The sequence below is a fragment of the Rhinolophus ferrumequinum genome, chromosome 9 (assembly GCF_004115265.2).
Source record: "Rhinolophus ferrumequinum isolate MPI-CBG mRhiFer1 chromosome 9, mRhiFer1_v1.p, whole genome shotgun sequence".
Classification (NCBI taxonomy): Eukaryota; Metazoa; Chordata; class Mammalia; order Chiroptera; family Rhinolophidae; genus Rhinolophus; species Rhinolophus ferrumequinum.
In genome coordinates, this window is record NC_046292.1 from 32610761 (window position 1) to 32630205 (window position 19445).

At 37.7% G+C, this 19445-nt stretch overlaps 1 protein-coding gene across 7 annotated transcripts in view; it reads left to right on the forward strand.

The window, feature by feature from the left end:
• Positions 1-19445, forward strand: part of MAST2 (microtubule associated serine/threonine kinase 2) — a 193205-nt gene that overhangs the window by 106104 nt on the left and 67656 nt on the right. For 4 of the 7 annotated variants that reach the window (XM_033114019.1, XM_033114020.1, XM_033114021.1 and 1 more), the window contains one exon: positions 6306-6500. The exons of 2 other annotated variants lie outside the window; for them this stretch is intronic. In XM_033114019.1, the coding sequence (XP_032969910.1) occupies positions 6306-6500 (195 nt within the window). Of the gene's footprint in view, positions 1-3226; positions 3439-6305; positions 6501-19445 lie in introns of those variants that run through there. One more of the 7 variants, XM_033114025.1, reaches the window with a different exon arrangement.

Below are 19445 nucleotides of genomic sequence, written 5' to 3' on the forward strand. Positions count from 1 at the left end.
AAAAAATAAAATAAGTGTAAAATGTTGAAAATGTTGGTGCTTACAAGTTATTTTTCTTTTTAAATATTCAACATTGTTTAAATAACTAAATTTAATAATTTTGTGATTTCTAGATACATCTAAGTACATATTTTTATAAAAACAAATTGAATTTTAGCACTAATTGTTCAACTAGTAGTATAAAAAAATTGGTCTCCGTCCTTAACACATTATGGCTAACCCTGCACATAAATACGTTTACTAGTAATATGAATTCCTTAATTCTGTAAAATGTTCTTCAGCTGCCATGAGCTCTGTTATGAATATTGAGCTAAATTTAAATATTTTTAGAACCATGAATCAGAACAGAAAGAAATCAAGTAAATGAATGTTTGGCTCTTCTTAGAAACAATACTTGTATTAGCCAAGAAGTCTACTACATTCTTGTTATCTGAGAGGAAGGGTTTGACAGGCCAATTAATTTGTCTTTTTGCTTACTTCTAAGACATGGTGCTGCTCAAATACTTTATAATCTCAGGCAAAGTTCTCTCTGCAGTTTGCATTTTCACAATCCATAAACAACAATCTGACGTGGTTGTCTTTTTAAAAAAGGCATATAAAGAAAGATGTGGACAAGCGTTTTCCTGGAGTCTAAACAGTGTACGTCACAAGAATGGATGTTTAGGGTTCTGCTTTGCCAAAGCAGAACACCAGATCACAAGTGACAGAGGCCACCTCATTTCTTTAATGAATTTATTTTTGTGTTTGTGTTATTTTGCAGAACCTCTAAAGTAGAGGTCTATGGCGGAGGCCTTTCTTAACCTGGCTCTAAGGGTGGTAATACAGTCAACAAATAAATAGTTGTTGTGTGAATGAATAAGAAAAGGTGGATGTTTTATTTTCCATACTGAAAATTGTTGAGTGCTGTCATCAGTCCCAGGGAAATGTTAAGCTATCCTAGTGTTGACAAAGCCACAGGAATATTGGCACAAATGGATTCTAATGCCAGTAAGTTTAAAGATAGAGCTCTGTAGGGGGGATGTATTAAACTCTGGTGGTAAGAGTGATACCTTCTTTGGATCAAATGAAGAACATAAGATATGACTCTCATTCACTAAAAACCAAATAAATATTTTCTGACTTAAGCATTATTTAAGGAGCTCTGTGCTCTCCTTACTCTCCCAATTTATTATTGCAGAGCAGACTACAGAGAAATCCATTTGCTATTGTCAGAACCTTCTACTGAAAGGTATTATAGCACAGAGGTTTATAACATTGCTTCTAGAGATTACTTCAGTTCACCAACTTAGCTGAAGACAGGATTTAAAAAAAATAATGGGAATAATAATAACACAATGATATCATAGCGCTGTGATAAAGACTACCTCGTATTACATGTAGAGTGCTTGGTAAGTACTTACACATATTGGTTGCTGTTATGTAATTGTTGTTGTTACTTGGTAGCCTGGGCTTGAATATTAGAGAATATTGAGTAGAAACTTAGGGTCCTGCCTTCACTGTATGACCTTGGCTAGGAATGGAGCTAGACCTCAACTGGTCTCTTAGTTGTGGGAGTGTGGAGTTTTGTGACCGACCCTGATATCATTGCGAGACTTTCCCAGAGTGGGGCTCTGTACTTGTTAAGAGGTACTCGATTTCTGAGAGAGCATTTCCATTTTCATTAAGACTTGTAGAGAACAGAGGATTCTGAAATAGGTGCTGTGAGTGATTGGGCTAGTACCTGGAGAGGAAAGGTATCTATAATTACTAGAGGGGTAAGTTTGCTTGGGTATTTACAATGGTGATTTTCAAATTTTTTAGACTGTGGTCTTTGGTAACAAACACATTTTACATTGTAACCCACCACACATGTTTGCATACACACACACACACACACACACACTTCAGTACTAGATGTCACGAACACAAATTTCGCAAAACAATTCTTACCCTTACTATGTGTGAAGCACTTTGATACTTGCTTTTCTATTCTATTTTATTCTATTTCCCTTTTTAAGAAAATGTTGGTCTTAACTTCCTAGATATATTTCATGACTTACTTAAGAGCTGTGACCTACTACAGTTGAAAAAGGACTGGTTAGAGTATGAATTAATCCTTTGAATGTTACCCTAGAAAAACAATTTGACATACTTTGTCATCTAGATGAAGTAGAGGAGCCCATTAGAGCTGGTACATATTTTGGAGCAGGGGACCATGGCTTTTGCTTACTCGTTGGCTCCCTTGCTGTCAGTGTTTAGCTCCACAGTTTACTTGATCACTTGGCTTTCTTCAGATCAGGCTGTTTTTGTCCTATGGTTTCTTATGTGTTTGGGCTTCTCTCCTCCTTTAGATTGGGCTAGCTCCTGGAGGGGAAGACCTATGATAACGGCTAACAGTTCTATAGCACTTCCTCTGTGCTAGGCACTTGTTTGTTTCACATGTATTAATCTTCACCACAACCTATATATTATATACCTTAATTATTGTCATTCTACAGATGGGGAAACCAAAACATATAGAAGTTAAGTAGCTTACTATTATAGTCCATCTGCAGCTTACCACATGTCTTGTGTAACATCTACCATATAAATGATTTCATTAATAGATGCTGAATGAAATTAAACTAAATAATTCCTGGGCTTATTTTCTTAACTTTCCTTAAGGCTTTTCTCACCACAGGGTTATCAAGTGATTATAGAGTAGTAGAAAATGAATAAAAAATGATGTTGAACTTTTTCTAAAGAAGGGGTACAGAGTTTACTTAAATTGATGAAATAATTTAATTTGAATAATGACTATGCTTTAAGCCCTTACATCAAGGCTCTGTCATCTTCCACCGGCCTGGGTTTGAGAGTGAATAATGTTGCAGAAATGCCCACATATCCGAAGCTCATTAATTTAATGATTTGGTATCCTTAATGTATTCCAATCCCCTGCCTGCTGCAACAAATGTTCTAGCCTGGCCCACGCCTCCAGAGTTAATAGTATTTCTGTCACAGGGTGAGATTTCAAGTTGGTATGCACAGTTTCTGCCAGAGTGTTCAGTGCTGCCAGGCCTTAGGCTTGGAGGTTGCAACTGACTTGTGGGGGAGGGAGTTTGGTGCTTGTTACTGAGGAGGAACAAGGTGCTCTCTGGGGCTCTGATTTGTTATAGGCTGAGTGTGAATGATGTCAGGCAGATTAGAGGACAGCTGATTCCCTTGGGATCTGGGACTCCTCACTCTCTCACTGCTGCCTCTGGGGCTGTTAGGTCTTTGGGGAGGTTGAAGAAAAGTGCTTTAATTTTTCTCTTAAGTTTGGGAAGCCTTTGTAAGTTTCCTTTGGCTTATAGACTGCATACCCCTTGTGTGAGAGAACTTCCTGCCAAGACTCCAGTGTGAGAGGGCAAAAGCTTGAGTAGCCAGGAAAATGATGAAACGGAGGAGAGAGAGACTGGGAGCACCGTGCCTGCGGATTCAGTAAGGAGGCTGGGGTCTCTGAGTGGAAACTGGCAGTTACCAGGAAAAGAACTAATGCCAACTAACACACCTTTATTTAGTTGGATAAAGACTCTGCTTTTGTGATGTCTGTCAGGAAGGCTAAGCTGACTTCATAAATTCAAGGTCAAAACAGTGGTCTCTGGCTGGGACATACAGGGTTTTTAATTCTGAAAATTGAGTTAGATGTCCGTTTAGGGGTTCTTAGGTACTTGGGGAATTGGGTTAACAATGAAAAGCGATCATTGTTTTCCTGCCTTGAAAGCAGATGTTTAAAGTTAGTGTCAAAACTGCATATATAAGCCCCAGGAACGTGAGAAAAATGGAAATGAAAGCATCTTCTTTGACTAGAGAGGGTATTGTATTTCTGCCCCTGGCCTGTCAGCTCAGGACCTCAGATCTGCCTCTGCAGATCCAAGCCTGAGTCCGTTAGAGTGTGACCTGAATTTTATTTCTATGTTGGCCAATAATAGAAATAGACTTAGGTGAGCATTTCAAAGCTGGGGAACGAAAGGAGCCTTCCACTTCAGGGTAGCTTTACCAAGAGCTGCTCAGACTTATTTAATGATGAGGTGCTGAGTGACTTGATCAGGAAATTAGGGGCCCAAGGGAAGACGTGTCCTAGAATCCATTCCACCTCAGTGATCTGTCTTGAACTGCCTTTGTGTAACTCACAGGGCAGAGGGAATGACTGCCCTTTTCTTCTCCTGTATGTTAGTGCTTTCACAGAGACAGCATGGCATATTCAAATGCACAGATTTCTTCAGTGGGCTTACTTTGGGTCATTAACCTTCCATGTTAATGGATGCTCATTGACTGAATTATTCTACCAGACCTTGGAAAATCAGGCTTGTTTGAAGTATATAATTGGAAGGATTAACACACAGTAGACCCTTGAACACATGGGTTTGAACTGCGCAGGTCCACTTATACATGGGTTTTTTTCAAAAAATACTGTAAATGTATTTTGTCTTCCTTATGATTTTCTTAATGCAATTTTCTTTTCTCTAGCTTACTTTATTGTAAGAATACAATATATAATACATTTCCAAAATACGCATATGTGTTAATCAACTATGTTATTGGGAAGGCTTCCTTCCGGCCAACAGTAGGTTATTAGTAGTTAAATTTGGGGGGAGTCAAAGTTATACATGGGTTTTTGACTGCACAGGGGGCTGGCACCCCTAACACCACATTGCTTAAGTTTCAACTGTACTTTTAAAAAGGTTTAGTCCCATACTAAGGCTCAAAGGTGAAAGACTATAAAAAAGAAGCTTCATCAACTAAGGTGTCATTTAAAGTAAAGATGACTTGTTAGCAAAATTGAAAAAAATTTTAATTGCGTTTGTAGTTTAAGAAAACATTAACTGGTCAAAAATCATGCTCTCCAAATGTTGGTGCACTGGTATTGGTAATCATTGTATCTGTTTTAGTGACTTTGAATTTAGATTAGTTAATTTTCCTTGAGGAGCTAGTAGTTTATAAATTACTTTAACTTTTCAAGCAATCCTTTTTAGACTCTAGCCTCAGTGTATAACTTAATTGCAGAGTGGTAAAGGATAATGAGATTTGGCTTTCATAGATTTTTATAATCTTAATTCATCAAAATGGCTAAAGCCTCATTTTATGTGATAATATTTAAGTCTCAAATTTTGTATAAGCAATATTATTCAGGTTAACAAGAACTAAACGTCTTATTGTATGTTTTAATTAGCTCTAGCTTATATATACCAGGGAGCTTATGTTTGAAATAGTTCTTTAGAAAATTGAAAAGTCTCAAAGCGAGAAACTAATCACAAATTAATATTTTTACTTCTTATAATTTTAAAAAATAGGTTGAGTTTATGGAAATTTGGGCATACCTATAATTTTAAATAGTTGTTTGCCCTCCACTTTCCCATTCTATTATATCCTCATATTGTATACTCATCTGAGAAATATGCTGAAACCAGCGAGAGGGATAATATGTATGATGGAAAAGATTTCCTTTGAATATATGTAATTAAACACAAATAGAATGTCACATATCCATATCCAAACAGTCACCAGTAACAGTACAGGAAAGTAACATTTTACAACAGATCGGGTGCTTATGTGATACTTAAGTTTTGTTTTTTATCTTGGAAATAAATATTCTAGTTTAATATGGTATTTGAATAGAAAGCCATGCCACTACTATAGCCCATTAAATGCTGTGAACCTGTTAATTATTTTTCATCATTTGTGACATATCTATCAGTGATCAACAAAGTAGAAATCTGTATTTACCATCTGTTTTCAGTCTAATGATCTATTTACTTAATAGTCTTCATTAGGACCACACACGTAAGAGATGGTTAGATTGTTTTTAGGGGGGAAAAAGTAACCTGGAAAAGTTTAAGTAGAAGCAAAATTTATTATACAGAGTTAAGTGACATTATTTGATATACTCATTAGGCAAAAGTTAGCTAAATAAGTTGTTGTAGATATAATCTAACAACTTATAAACTATTGAGAATGTTTTATGGACATAAATATTTCTCAAGGAAGTTTTAGTCATTGAACACAAAATACTACCTATTGTGTGCTAGTTGAGAAGTTATAGTGAATTTGTAAAATTTTCCCAGAAGCCAATCCTAAATACTTTGAATCCCCAAAGCTTAAATTTTTGGTTTAAATTCTGTGGGTTAAGTTTTAGCCTCAGTGGTCATCTGTGCCAACATTGGTACTGAGGCATGATATTTGAGAATGATTTTTGACTACTTAACTTTTCTTAAACTTCTTGCCTAAATTAACCCACTTTGAAAATGTTTCTTTTTGGTTAAAAATGATCACTGACTTTGTTTTTTTCTACTGTGGTACCTTGTCAGAATCTCTTCTCTTTGCCGAGGATCTGAAGTAAACCAGCACATGTTTTCACCCACATCGGCTCCAGCCCTATCCCTTATTAAAGTCCCATATAGTGCTGATTGTGCTCTGGCTGCTTCTCCTCTTGCCTTTTTCATGAACCCACAAGCCCATAGCAGTCCTGGCAGTCCCTGTTCCAGCCGCCCACTGCAGTGGAGGTAAGGAAACCTGCTGTGGTGTGAATGTGGGTCTGGGTGATTGCTTCTGGCCTAACAGGTAAAATCCAAACCTTTCTCCTTAATAATGGGGAGAAACTGAGTAAAAGTCATGGCCTTGTCACAGTGAAGAGTAAAAGAAATTTCACAGATTGCTGCTACATTCAAAATTTCAGGAGCAAGTAGGATATCTGTTAGTAGGTAGATGTGTGCCCATCCTGTCTGTGACCACCCCATAGGAGAAGCATAGCATGTCAGAATGCTAGAACTCTCCAAATATTAAATAGTTCAATTGCTACGTTTTATATGACAGGAAAATTTGATTCCAAAACAGGTTTGGGGATTTGTTCAGATAGCTGAAAATATCCCTCTGCCCATTTCTTTCTGCCTCTCTTTCCATGTATTAAACATTATTTGAGTACATACTATGTGCTACTAGGCACTGTGTTAGGTATGGAGGACAAAACAGTGAACACAAAGAGATCAAGTTCCTGCCCTCGGGGAGCTTAGATTCTAGTGTAGGAAGACAAGTTAATGAGGAAATATATAACAGAAGGACATAAGTGATACTGAAAAAATAAAGTATGATAAGGGAAGGAGGGATTGTCATTTTATATAAGATGGGCTGAGAGGTCCTCAATGATAAGTTGACTTATGAGCAAAGACCTAAAGGAAGTCGCGGAGCCAGAATAGAGGTATCTGAAAGAGGAGTGTTTTAGACAGAGGCAACAATAAGTGCCAAACGCCTGATTTAAAGAGTTGCTTCATGTGTTCTTTGTCCAGCAAAGTTCGGTGAAGCTGATGTGGAATAAGTTAGGAGGGGAACGGTGGGAAATGAGGTCTGAGATGTAATGGAGAACTTTAAAGCTATTATAAGGATTTTTGTTTTTATGCGTAGTGAGATGAGGAGCCATTGAAGGGTTTAATGCAGAAGTCATGATCTGACTTAGACCAAACGGGTCACTGGCTATCGTTAGAAGGCTACTGGTACAATCTAGGTAAGACACATAGTTGTTTGAACCCATGGTGGTGCAGTTAGTAAGACGTCAGATTTGGGGATGTATTTTTAAGGTAGAATTAGTAGGGTTTGTTGATGGATTAGATGCAGAGTGGGAGAAAAAGATGAGGACTGAAGATTTGGGGCTGAACAATTAGAAAGTTAGAATTACCATGAACTGAGACTGGGAAATTGCAAGCAATAGCTAATTATTATAGATGTTCAGTTAGAGATATGTGAGCTCTAGGCTAATGATATGTAGTTAGGAATTGTCAGTGTATAAGTGAAATAAATCATTAGATTTATGGAATCCTCCAGAGAGTGACTATTGATAGAAAATGAAGAAATATCGAAGGTTTGAGCCATGGCACAATCTGACTTTAAGAGGCTGGAGAGATGAGGAACTAGCAAAGGAGAGACTGAAAAGGAGCAGCTCTTCAGAAAGGAGAAGAACCAGCAGAGGTATATTGGAAGCCACTTGAAACAAATTTTCAAGAAGGAAGGTATGATTGACCAATAGGTATTTGTTAACCTTTTGTTAGAGAGGGAAAAAATGTAACCTGGAAAACTAAAAATTTAAGTCGAAGCATAGCTTATTATACAGACTTAAGTGACGTTATTTGATATGGGAGCTTAAGTCCCACAGACAATTTAGGGCAGTGTTAGACTGACATAGGACACTGTTAGAGGCTGACTTCTCCCTGAAGTCGCCCCTTCCAGAGGTACTAGACCTTGGTATGAGGCTACCCAACTTTGCGGTCTTAGGACAACCTGAAGCAATGTCTTGCGGCTTTGGGCTTGAAAACTTGTTAAATTTCATGTTTCTTCTTTCCTAGATTTGTTTCCATGCCTGATGAGTTATATTTGTGTTTCATTCTATTTTTCTTTTGTATCTCTTCCATGCAAAGTACCAGTTTAGTGATAGGGCAAGATGATTTTATCTTGTTGTTTGCTGGATATGTATGTATTTCTTTGAAGCTCCTTGGATATTGTTCTGGGATACAGTTAAATTGTTTGGGAATATTATAGTTTGATCCTTTCAGGGATTACTTTTAGACTTTGTTAGTGGGCCCAGAGCAGCATTTGGGGCTAATTTTTTCCTTAATACTGAGGCAGTACTTTCTGAGTATTCTACTAAATGCCATGCGTTATGCGTTTTTTTCCACTCAGGCCTAGTGGGAACATGATTTATTCTTAGCCCTGTGTGAGCCCTAGGGAGTGTACCACCTGCTAATTTTCTTGAATAGTTTCCTTACGCACATGTGCTCATTGGTGCTCAGCTGTAAACTTGATAGGAACCCTTGCCAAGCTCTCTCTCCTCTCTGGTACTCTGCCTTCCAAATTCTTGCCACCTTTGCCTCCCCAAATTCTTAATTCTGTCTGTTTAGCATAGGGAGACTGATGGGTTCTTTTTGGGTACCCCCTTCCTGTGTTGCTTCCTGGAAATGTTCTCTAGGTGGTAAGCTGGGGCAAATTAAGGATTTAGTTTGGGTCAATTTTAGGGTTTACTTTGTTATCCTTCTGTGTAACATCTAAAAACTGTTGTTTCACATGTTCCTGTTTTTTGGGGTTTTTTTCAGTTTTTAAGGCACAAGGGTAAATCTGGTCTCTGTTCCCCATCATGGCAGGAGGTAGAAATCCAGTCTACCTAATATTTTGAGGTCATGCTTCTATCACCAGAAGTGAAGCTTGCTTCATTAGATTATTGATTGAGAGATTCACATGTTAGATAAAATAAACCTAGTAGGAACAGGACATCTTGTTTAGTCAAGAAAAGTTGAGAAATGAAACAACAAAAGAATAAGAATAGCTAACATTTGCTGAGCATTTACCATGTACTCATCATTTTTCTAAATGTTCTATATGTGTTAAAATTAATTTAACCCTTGAAATACCCTGATAAGATGGTAATCCAAGTCCTTTTTACGTGGATAATCCAAGTAAATCTATTTTATCGCTGAAGGCACTGTGGTACAGAGGGTTAAGGAAGTTACTTATAAGCAATAGAAAATGGCATTCTGTCCCACAGAATCTTATTCCAATATCTGTGGTTTTAACCTCTCTGCTGTAACGTTTCTGATGAAACATGTGCTATTGTGTATTTAGTTAATAGGTAAACGAACTCTGAGGACTTAATAGCTCCCAAATACCATTCTAAACATTTAAAAATTTGTAGATCATTCAATCTTCACGGCAATTCTATGAGTTAGGTCTTATTATAATGCTTATTTCGCAGATGAGGAAGCCATGGCACAGAGAGATTAAATAAAATATTCTAGATAACACAGTGATAAGTGGTAGAAATGGATTAAAACCCAGGCATTCTGGCTCCAGAGATCATATTCTTAACAACTGTACTGTTCTGCTTCTCCATCTAAGATACTCCGTTGTGCAGTATAGTATTTTCTGAAACTAAATAATTTTGCAGCCTCAGGTCTTCTCTGTTCCCAAAGTGACATATTCATATCATTCTTTAATAAATTACCCAAACTGGGTTGAGAATTGGTGTTTCACAGTCCATTGTCACTTCCAGGCCATTACCTTTATACTTTCTTTTAAGAACCTCTGTTCTTCTTATAGGTTTATGACATTTCATTTTATCTTTTACCCCTGCTTATTGCTGTCGTCCAATAACTTAGTTTTGTTCTCTGTATTCACATTGAGTCTAGGACAGAATTAGTGCCTAGTGAACCAATGACGAACCCAAATTCTATGCAATTCTTACCATGTACATGTGCCTGTTGAACATTACTGTTATTAAGCAACTGAGCAAATGCAAGTGGAAAGAAGGGAAAAATGATTTCAGCAAATAATGCATAGTAAATATGTTGTGATTTGGGTTGCATTAATTATCCTCTATTAGTTAACTTGTACGTCTTCTCAGAATATAATTCCAGCCCGTTGATTGGCACTCAGACATTGGTATTGTATTGTTGGTATAACCCTGTTTGAAGGAATGCTAGATATGATCTGTGGTGTAACTGGTGTCCCTGAAGAGCGAGGGGACAGGTATGTCTCTGGCTATTCACTGGCCCAACTTCAGGCCTCCTGGGGATAAAAGTTTGGTATTGGCAACTTTCTAGAACATAGAATGGCTTGGTTTTGAATTGGTTTTGAATTGTCATAGATTTCATCTGACCTAAAGTGAGAGTATTTGCAGCAAGAAATCCTTTTTAGAGTGATATCTACATTGGAAGGGTTCTAGCTCTAGCCCACTCCCTACTGCATAGGAATTGCTTTCATGCAATGTCTGGCAAAAAGCTACTTAGCCTTTGCTTGAACATCTTCAGCAACACAAGTTCACTACTGAAGTTTGCAGCTGATGCTAATTCAGCCCTCTTGCCTCCTGTGTCACGTGTGAGAGGCTTTCTGTAGACTTCTACGGCAAAGGACAGGTGTTCGTTTGGGCCTCCTCCAAAACTGGGCAGCCTTTGAAAACCCCTTTTTGGTAGTGTCAAGATTGTTTCCTGCCAAAGAGAAAACACTATTTTCATTTTACCAACACCTGCTTTTCTTTCTTTTTTTAAACAACTGCTTTTCAAAGTAATTCTAAAAGAGGAACGTGTTCAGAACTTGTTATTATCCTGGCACTGTTGTAGGCAAATTACTTCACTTCTTTCTACCTCAGTTTTCTACATCATTAAAGTGGAGATAGTAATAATACTTCAAGGGTTGTAAAGGATTAAGTGAGTCAACACGTGTAAAATTGTTTAGAATAGTACCCAGGCTGCTATAATCTAATAATTATTCTGCTGCTGCCTTGGTTGAAAAATTCACATGTTACTGATTCTCATACTTCATTTTGTTTTCATTGATTTTCCTTTTGCGCCCATAAGTTTTCTCATATTCTTATTTTTCCGTGGAGCTTTAGGTCTCCCTTATCATTATGTCCTGCTATAGAAGCTTTGTTATTGCCTAAGATAAGGCAGGTCGGTGGGTGCCCTCCTACCCTCTCTCGTAGTTTCACTAATTGTTGCTGCTGGAAACTGACCTGTTGGTGTGCACGAGGGCATGGACTAAAATGAGAAACACTCATTTTATTATTGTTTTAAAGGGGCTATTTTTTGACAATAAGAAAAGTCCTTAAAAACGGTTTTAAGGTGTTTCATTTTTTTCTCTCCTCCTGTATAGGGGAAGCAACAACTTGAGAGTATCTGTCTTCAAGAGATGTGGTTCTCCTGTTAGGGAAAGGAAAGTACTTTTTTGTTTAATGGAAAGATAAAGTAATGAGGAATACTAACTGTGACTTAATCTCAGGAAACTGTATGGCAGAGAATTTTTCAAAGACCCTGGCTTCAGGTGACTCTGAATAAACATACAGTTCTTTTGGGCAATGCCAAAGTCTTGCTGTTGGATGAACAGCAAGCCGCTGAAGGTTTCGAGGATGTGTCTGTTTCTGGGGAAATTTTGTTTACTGAAAAACTTACTCTCTGTGTTAAGTGTTGTATTATGGAAAAAAATCTCAAAAACATTCCAAATTAGAGAGAATAGTCTTACATCCCCAGCGTCTATATAATCAACTCGTGGTCAATATTATCTTGTCTGCATACCCCTATTCTCCCACTTGCCCCATTATTTTTTTTACATTTTTTTTTTTTAAACCTTGGTACTTTTTTTTTTTTTAATTGGGGGAAGGGTAACAGGACTTTATTGGGGAACAGTGTGTACTTCCAGGACTTTTTTCCAAGTCAAGTTGTTGTCCTTTCAATCTTAGTTGTGGAGGGTGCCGTTCAGCTTCAAGTTGTTGTCCTTTCAGTCTTAGTTGTGCAGGGCGCAGCTCAGCTCAAGGTGCCGTGTTCAATCTTAGTTGCAGGGGGCGCTGCCCACTATCCCTTGTGTGACTCGAGGAATTGAACCGACAACCTTGTGGTTGAGAGCCCACTGGCCCATGTGGGAATCGAACCGGCAGCCTACAGAGTTAGGAGCACGGAGCTCCAACCGCCTGAGCCACCAGGCCGGCCACCCCCATTATTTTAAAACAAATCCCAGACATGTTATTTCATTTGTAAATATTTCAGTTTTGTATTTCTAAATGTAAGGGACTTTTTAAAAACATAAACATATTATCATCATCACACCTGAACAATAATTTATCAATATCATCAGCTATTTGGTCAGCTTTCAAATGTTTTTTACAGTTGGTTTTTTGGAATCAATATTCAAACTATGCCGACACAGTTCATTTGGTTCACATGTCTCTTAAGTAGGGTGACAGTATAATTTATTATCTAAACTAAGAAACTTTTGATAATGAAAAGGGATTCTGTTAACAATTATAGTGGGATAACAGGCATAAGCCTGGATAGTCATGGACAAATTGGGAAGTCTGGTCACCTTAGTTTTAAGTTTCTTTTAATCTAGGTTTTCTCGCCCTCCTTTTTTCCTCCTTGCATTTCATTTGTGAAAGAAACTGAGTTGTTTGTCCTAGTAGACTTGCCTACATTTTGGATTTTTCTGATTGCAGCCCTCAGAGGTTGTTTATTAAGTTGGTGCAAAAGTAATTGTGGTTTAAATGTTAAAAATAATTATTGCAAAAACCGCAATTACTTTTAAAGATCTCTTTTTTTTTTTAATTGGGGAAGGGGAACAGGACTTCGTTGGGGAACAGTGTGCACTCCCAGGCCTTTTTTTTTTTTTTTCTTTCCCCAAAGTCAAGTTGGTGTCCTTTCAATCCCAGTTGTGGAGGGTGCCGTTCAGCTTCAAGTTGTTGTCCTTTCAGTCTTAGTTGTGGAGGGCGCAGCTCAGCTCCAGGTCCAGTTGCCATTTTCTAGTTGCAGGGGGCACAGCCCACCATCCCTTGTGGGAGTCGAGGAATCGAACTGGCAACCTCGTGGTTGAGAGGATGCGCTCCAACCAACTGAGCCATCCATCTGGGAGCTCAGCGGCAACTCAGCCCAAGGTGCTGTGTTCAATCTTAGTTGCAGGGGGCGCTGCCCACCATCCCTTGTGGGACTCGAAGAATTGAACTGGCAACCTTGTGGTTGAGAGCCCACTGGCCCATGTGGGAATCGAACCGGCAGCCTTCGGAGTTAGGAGCATGGAGCTCTAACCGCCTGAGCCACTGGGCCGACTCCCCCACCCCCCGCAATTACTTTTGCACCAACCTAATAACATACTCCTGTGACTTCTATAGTTTCTGTAAACTGGCTTGATCTGATACTGGTTTGATTTGGGGAGCTGGAGAAGAATACGTAATAATAGTTGGTGCAGTGTACAGCTGTCAGGAGGTGGGTAACGTCAAGTCTTGCCCTTGTTGCGATAGTAGTGGCCACTGATAATTATCACCTAGATCCATTATTTTATTAGAAATTTACAAAAAGAGTGCTGTTTTCATTCCCTCTCCATGTATTAGCGACAGTACATACAAAAGGAATTTCCCCCTTGTTACCTGTTTGTTACCCTGAGCTACAGTGAAGTACCCTTCCTCTTGAGTCACCTCAGCTAGACTCTTCTTCTTGGGCCTTCAACCTAAGGCCTGAGTGTGATTAGCTCCTTGGGCAGTGTTTCTTACCTGCTAGCTTCTTCTTTATAGTAAAGGTTGTTTGCTCAGATCAGTGCAACAGGATATATACCTATATGAAGGCCCTTGGGGCTTGCCATTTAAGTAGTTGCTACCTGAATGCTCAGCTGAGGAAAACCGTGGCTTGTCTCTTGGCTCAGTAGTAATTGTCCCGGGGCACTTCGTGACACAGTATAGACTCTTGTTAAGTAGGTGCCCTGGGTCCAGGCAGCAGGAGCCCAGCAGCTCAGGTAACACAGAAATAACTGTTATTTGGTGAGGGCGTCTTGCAGCAGCTTCTCTTTCAGTCTCCTGGATGCTACAGGAGGAGGGTCTGTGCTGATTCTGATTGCCTCTGACTAGGGCTGGTCTGGTCCTGATCTTGGTGAGTAGGATAGGTTTGGAGCCTAGAGTCTTGCTGTTGAGGAACTAGCACACTGGGGGAAGAGTCAGAGACACAAATCATTTTTAACAATAGATCTTTGGTATAGAAGAATTGATTTTCATTGTCTGTCTTCAGGATTAATTCCTAGAATCAGGTTGCTGAGTCAAAGAATAAATGGGTGTGATATTATCCAGTTTCCCTCCGTAGTAGTTATACCATTTTGCATTTCTGCCAGCAGTGTTAGAGTCTATTTGCTCACAGTCTTGCCAACAGAACATTTTATCAAGCTTTTGAATTTTTGCCAATCCGATAGGTGAGAAATGGTATCTCATAGTAGCTGACTAAAAAGTCATACTGAAATATTCCTTAAGGATGAAGAATTTATTTCCCAACCTTATGTGGTGGGAATTTCCTGTGCGTTCATTTCATTCAACTGCATAGGAGGCCAAGGCTGTGGTCGTCTGAGAAGAATAGGCCCAATTAATTGTCAGCAGGAAAGTTCACAGTATGTGGTAGAGTGAGAGAAAATGCTTTTTATCCAGTAAATTTTCCAAGTCTTAACCACTTCTTTCAGCCTTATTCACCGCTGTTGCAGCCATTCCCAGAACTTTTCAGGTGATTGCTCTGGACTTTGGCAGAAATAGTTTTTAAAAGTAATTTCAAATTTACAAGAATAGTTCAAAGAGGCCCCCCTCTTGCCCCCAACCAGTGGTCAGCAGACTACAGCCCATGGACCACATGCAACTTGCAGTCTGTTTTTTGTACAGTCCTTGAGCTAAGAATGGATATTACATTAAACAAAACAAAACAAGGACTATGCAACAGAGACCACATATGGTCCTCAAATCCTAAAATATTTATTATCTGGCCCTCTACAGTTTGCCAAAACCTGCTCTAACCCTTTAGATAATCAACTCCTGACATGATATCCCATCACCCCAGAGTACTTTAGTGTGTACTTCCTACAGAGACATTTTCATGACTATGATAATAGCCATTGCAGTTAGGAAATTAGCATTGATAGATAGCATCATCTAATCCACAAGCTTAATTCATATTTCACTAAATGTCCCAGTAATGGTTTTTGTAACAAAAAGATCCATCCAATCCAGGATCATGTATTACAATTTTATTGTTACTTGTTTTTATCTCCTTCAACTTGGGATAATTCTGTAGTCTTTTCTCAACTTCTATGACATGGACACTTTTGAAAATTAAAGGCCAGTTATTTGAAAACTTGTCTGTCAATTCAGGTCTGTCTGGTATTTCCTCAAGATTAGATTCAGGTTATGGATTGTTAAGGAGGAAAAACTTGTCCTCTATCCTCTTAGTTCAGTGTCTGAGGGGGCCGCAAGTTAAACTAATGAAATGCAGATTAACAGGAGAAAGGGCAGAACATTTTTTATTAATATTTACATGCATGGGAATTCACAGAAAAATGAAACTCAAAGAAGTGATAAGACTTGGAAGCTATATATCCTTTAACAGAGGAAAGAGGGTTTGGGCTTGAAGGGATGATAAATTGTGGGGAAGTAACTGGGAAATATATGGGGGAACTAATGGAAGATAAGGGCTATTTTAGTAAGGTCTGCAAAGGCTTTGCAAATCCATTGTAGCTTTTCTTTCCCTGGTACAGACACCTTTCTCAAAGGAAATTTTGCCTGGTTTTTGGCAGATAAAATGAAGAGCAAAGAACCCTTCCTGCATCTGTTGATTTTCAGTTGCCTTCAGCTTAAAATAATGCTTTTGCCAAAATGGCATATTTTGGGGTGGCATATTCTGATCCCCTTCATTATCTTTTGTAGGAATATCAAAAAAGGATGGTGTGTTCTCATTGCATCCTGTCAGGTGATACAGGCTTTTATTTTGTACCATTACTGTGACGTTAACCTTGATCACTTGATTAAGGTATATCTGCTGCATTTCCCTGCTGCAAAGTAACTCTTTTCTTCTTTGTAATTAATAAGTATTTCGAGGGAAGGTTCTTGAAATTATGTAACTACGCCATTTGTCATCAAATTTTAACCCACTATTTTTAGTATCCATTGATGTTTCTTGGCTGAGTTATTATGCTATGTGGTTGCCAAATGGTATTCTAATTTCATCATCCTTTCTACACCCATCAGTTGGCATTGCATTTTAACGAAAAGCTTTCTCTTCTCTTTGTTTTGAATAATTTGTTCACTTATTTTATTATCATGAACTCAATAGGCTTTTTTTTATTTAATGAGTTATGATCTATTTATATCATTATATATTTTGATGCTCAAATTGTACCATATTTGGTCAAGGGGAGTTTCTTCATGTTAGCTTCTGTGTCTTTTTGACATGTCTCCATTTTTTGAGAACATCCTAACTTTCTGGCCTGATGCAATGTTACTCGCTGGCCTGTTTTGTACCTTCCCTGCCCTAGCCCTGGAATTAGCCATTTCTCCAAGGAGCATGGTTCCTTTTGGAACATGGTATTTAAAAGCCAAGAGATAGATGGTAGGCATGATTGCTGATGTGTGGAAGCACTGTTCCCAGAGAGTGTATACATGTAACACACATGTATCTTTTTAAATTTCTTGTTCTCTATATATCAAAACTTACTAGCTCACATTGATACCTCTACTTTCAATTCCAATTCATCTTAGTTTTTTCCACATTTGTAGCTTCTTTCTTTAACTGCCATAATTCTGAATATATTTATTTATTTGAGCATTTCTTTCTGTATGTAGCCAATCTCCTTTTGCAATCACTGACCTCCTGTGTATATACCCTTCTCATCTTGCTGAGTCTCTAACACCGCATGCCAAACTGATTACCACTGGTCTCTCCAAGCAGACAACTTCCTTACCCCCACCAGTCTCTCACAACTCATGCTGGGTGCCTTTCTCCCAACTCCCCCAAAACACTTGGCTATCATCATCATCTAATGGCTTCTAGACTGAATTATTCAGGAAGGAAGAAGAGGAGGAGGGGGGCGGATTTGTGAGTCCACTAAGTACATCAGTTGCAATCTCAGGGTCTGCATAATTTAAAAAAAAATAACTTTACGTACTATAAAATTCACCAATTGTAAGTCATTCAATGGTTTTTGCTAAATTTATAAAATTGTGCAATCATTACCGTAATCTAAATTTAAAACATTTCCATAACCCAAAATTTCCTTGTGCCCATTTGCATTTAATCCTATTTTCTTCCAGCCTTAGGCAACCAATGATCTGCTTTTTGCCTGCATAAATTTGCCATTTCTGAATATTTCGTATAATATAATCACACACTTGGAAGCTTTTTGTTTCTGGTCTCTCATTTAACATAATGTTCTTGAGGTTTATCTATGTTGTAGCACATATCAGTAGTTCACTCCTTTTTATTGCTAAATAGTATTCCATTATATGGATAGATTACATTTTGTTAGTCCATTCACCAGTTGATGGATATTTCAGTTGTTTCCAGTTTGGGACTATTTTGAGTAAATGTTGCTGTGAACATTTACATACATGTCATTATGTGGTCATAAGTTTTCATTTCCCTTGGGTAGAGTCCTAAGAATGGAATTGTGTTGTATGATAAGTTTATGCTTAACTTGAAAAAGTTAACTTTTTAAACTTTTAACTTTTTAAAGTTAAGCATAAACTTACAAATTGTTTTCTTTAGTAGCTGTATCATTTTATATTTCCACCAGCAATATTTGAGGAATTGTTTTACTACATCCTCACCAACACCAGATATTCTGTATTCTTGAATATAGCCATTCTAGTGGGTTTGTAGTGGTGGATCACTGTGGCTTTAAATTTGCATTTCCCTAATAACCAATGATCTGAGCATCTTACCATGTTGTTATTAGCCATTTGTGTATCTTTTTTGGTGGGTTGTCCAAATATTTTGTCCACTTAAAAAATTGATTCCTTTGTCTTATTACTGAATTTTTTAATGTATTCTAGATGCATGACTTGAAAATATTTTTTCCTAGTTTGTGCTTTGTATTTTCATTTGCTTGTGTGGAGTCTTTTGAAGTAAAAAAAAGTTTAAAACTTTTTGTGTGGATCATGCTTTTGATATTGTATTTAAGAATTATTTGCCTAACCCAAGGGTACACGCATAAAGATTTTCTTCTCTGTTTTCTTCTAGTTTTATGTTTTAGCTCTTAAATTTTAGTCTGTGATCCACTGAGTTAATATTTGTATATAGTAAGAGGTAAAGGTTGTTTGATTTTTTTTCTCTTTTGAATGTGGCTATCCATTTGTTCCAGCATAATTTGTTAAAAAGGCTATCAGCTTATCAGCTTCTGCAAAAGAGTCTGCTAGAATTTTGATAAGGATTGCTTTGCATTTATAGGTCAATTATGGGATGGGTTGTCACCTGAACAATATTGAGTCTTCCAATCCATGAACATGGAATCTCTCTTTTTCTCTGTTTAGCTCTTCTTTAATTTATCTTACTAGTATTTTGTAGTTTTCAGTGTACCAGTCTTAAACTTCTTTTGTTAAATTTACTCCTATTTTATTCTTTCTAATGCTATTGTGACTGGAATTGTATTTTTAATTTCATTTTGGGATTGTTGCTAGTATATAGAAATACAGTAAGTGTTTATATATCATATACGCTGTTATCATGCCAAACTTGTTTATTACTTTTAGTAATTTTTTTTGTTTTGTTTTGTTTTTAATTCCTTGGGATTTTCCACACACAGGATCATTCTATCTGTGAATAATAACAGTGTTAGTTCTTTCTTTCCAATCTGGATGCTATTTATTTTTTTCTTATTGTATTAGCAAGAACCTCTAGTACAATGTTGAGCAGAAGTGGCAAAAGCAAACATATTTGCCTTGTTTATTCTTTTAGGGAGGAAAGTATTCGATCTTTCACTGTTAAATATGTTAGTTGTGGGGTTTTCATCGATGCCCTTTATCAGGTTGAAGATGTTCCCTTAACTATCCCTAGTTTGTTGAAAGCCTTTATTATGGATGTATGTTTGACTTCTATTAAATTTGGTTTCTGCATCTATTGAGTTGATCATGTGCTTTTTGTCCTTTATTCTGGTATAACATGCTGATTTTAAACCAACTTCTCATGGAGTAG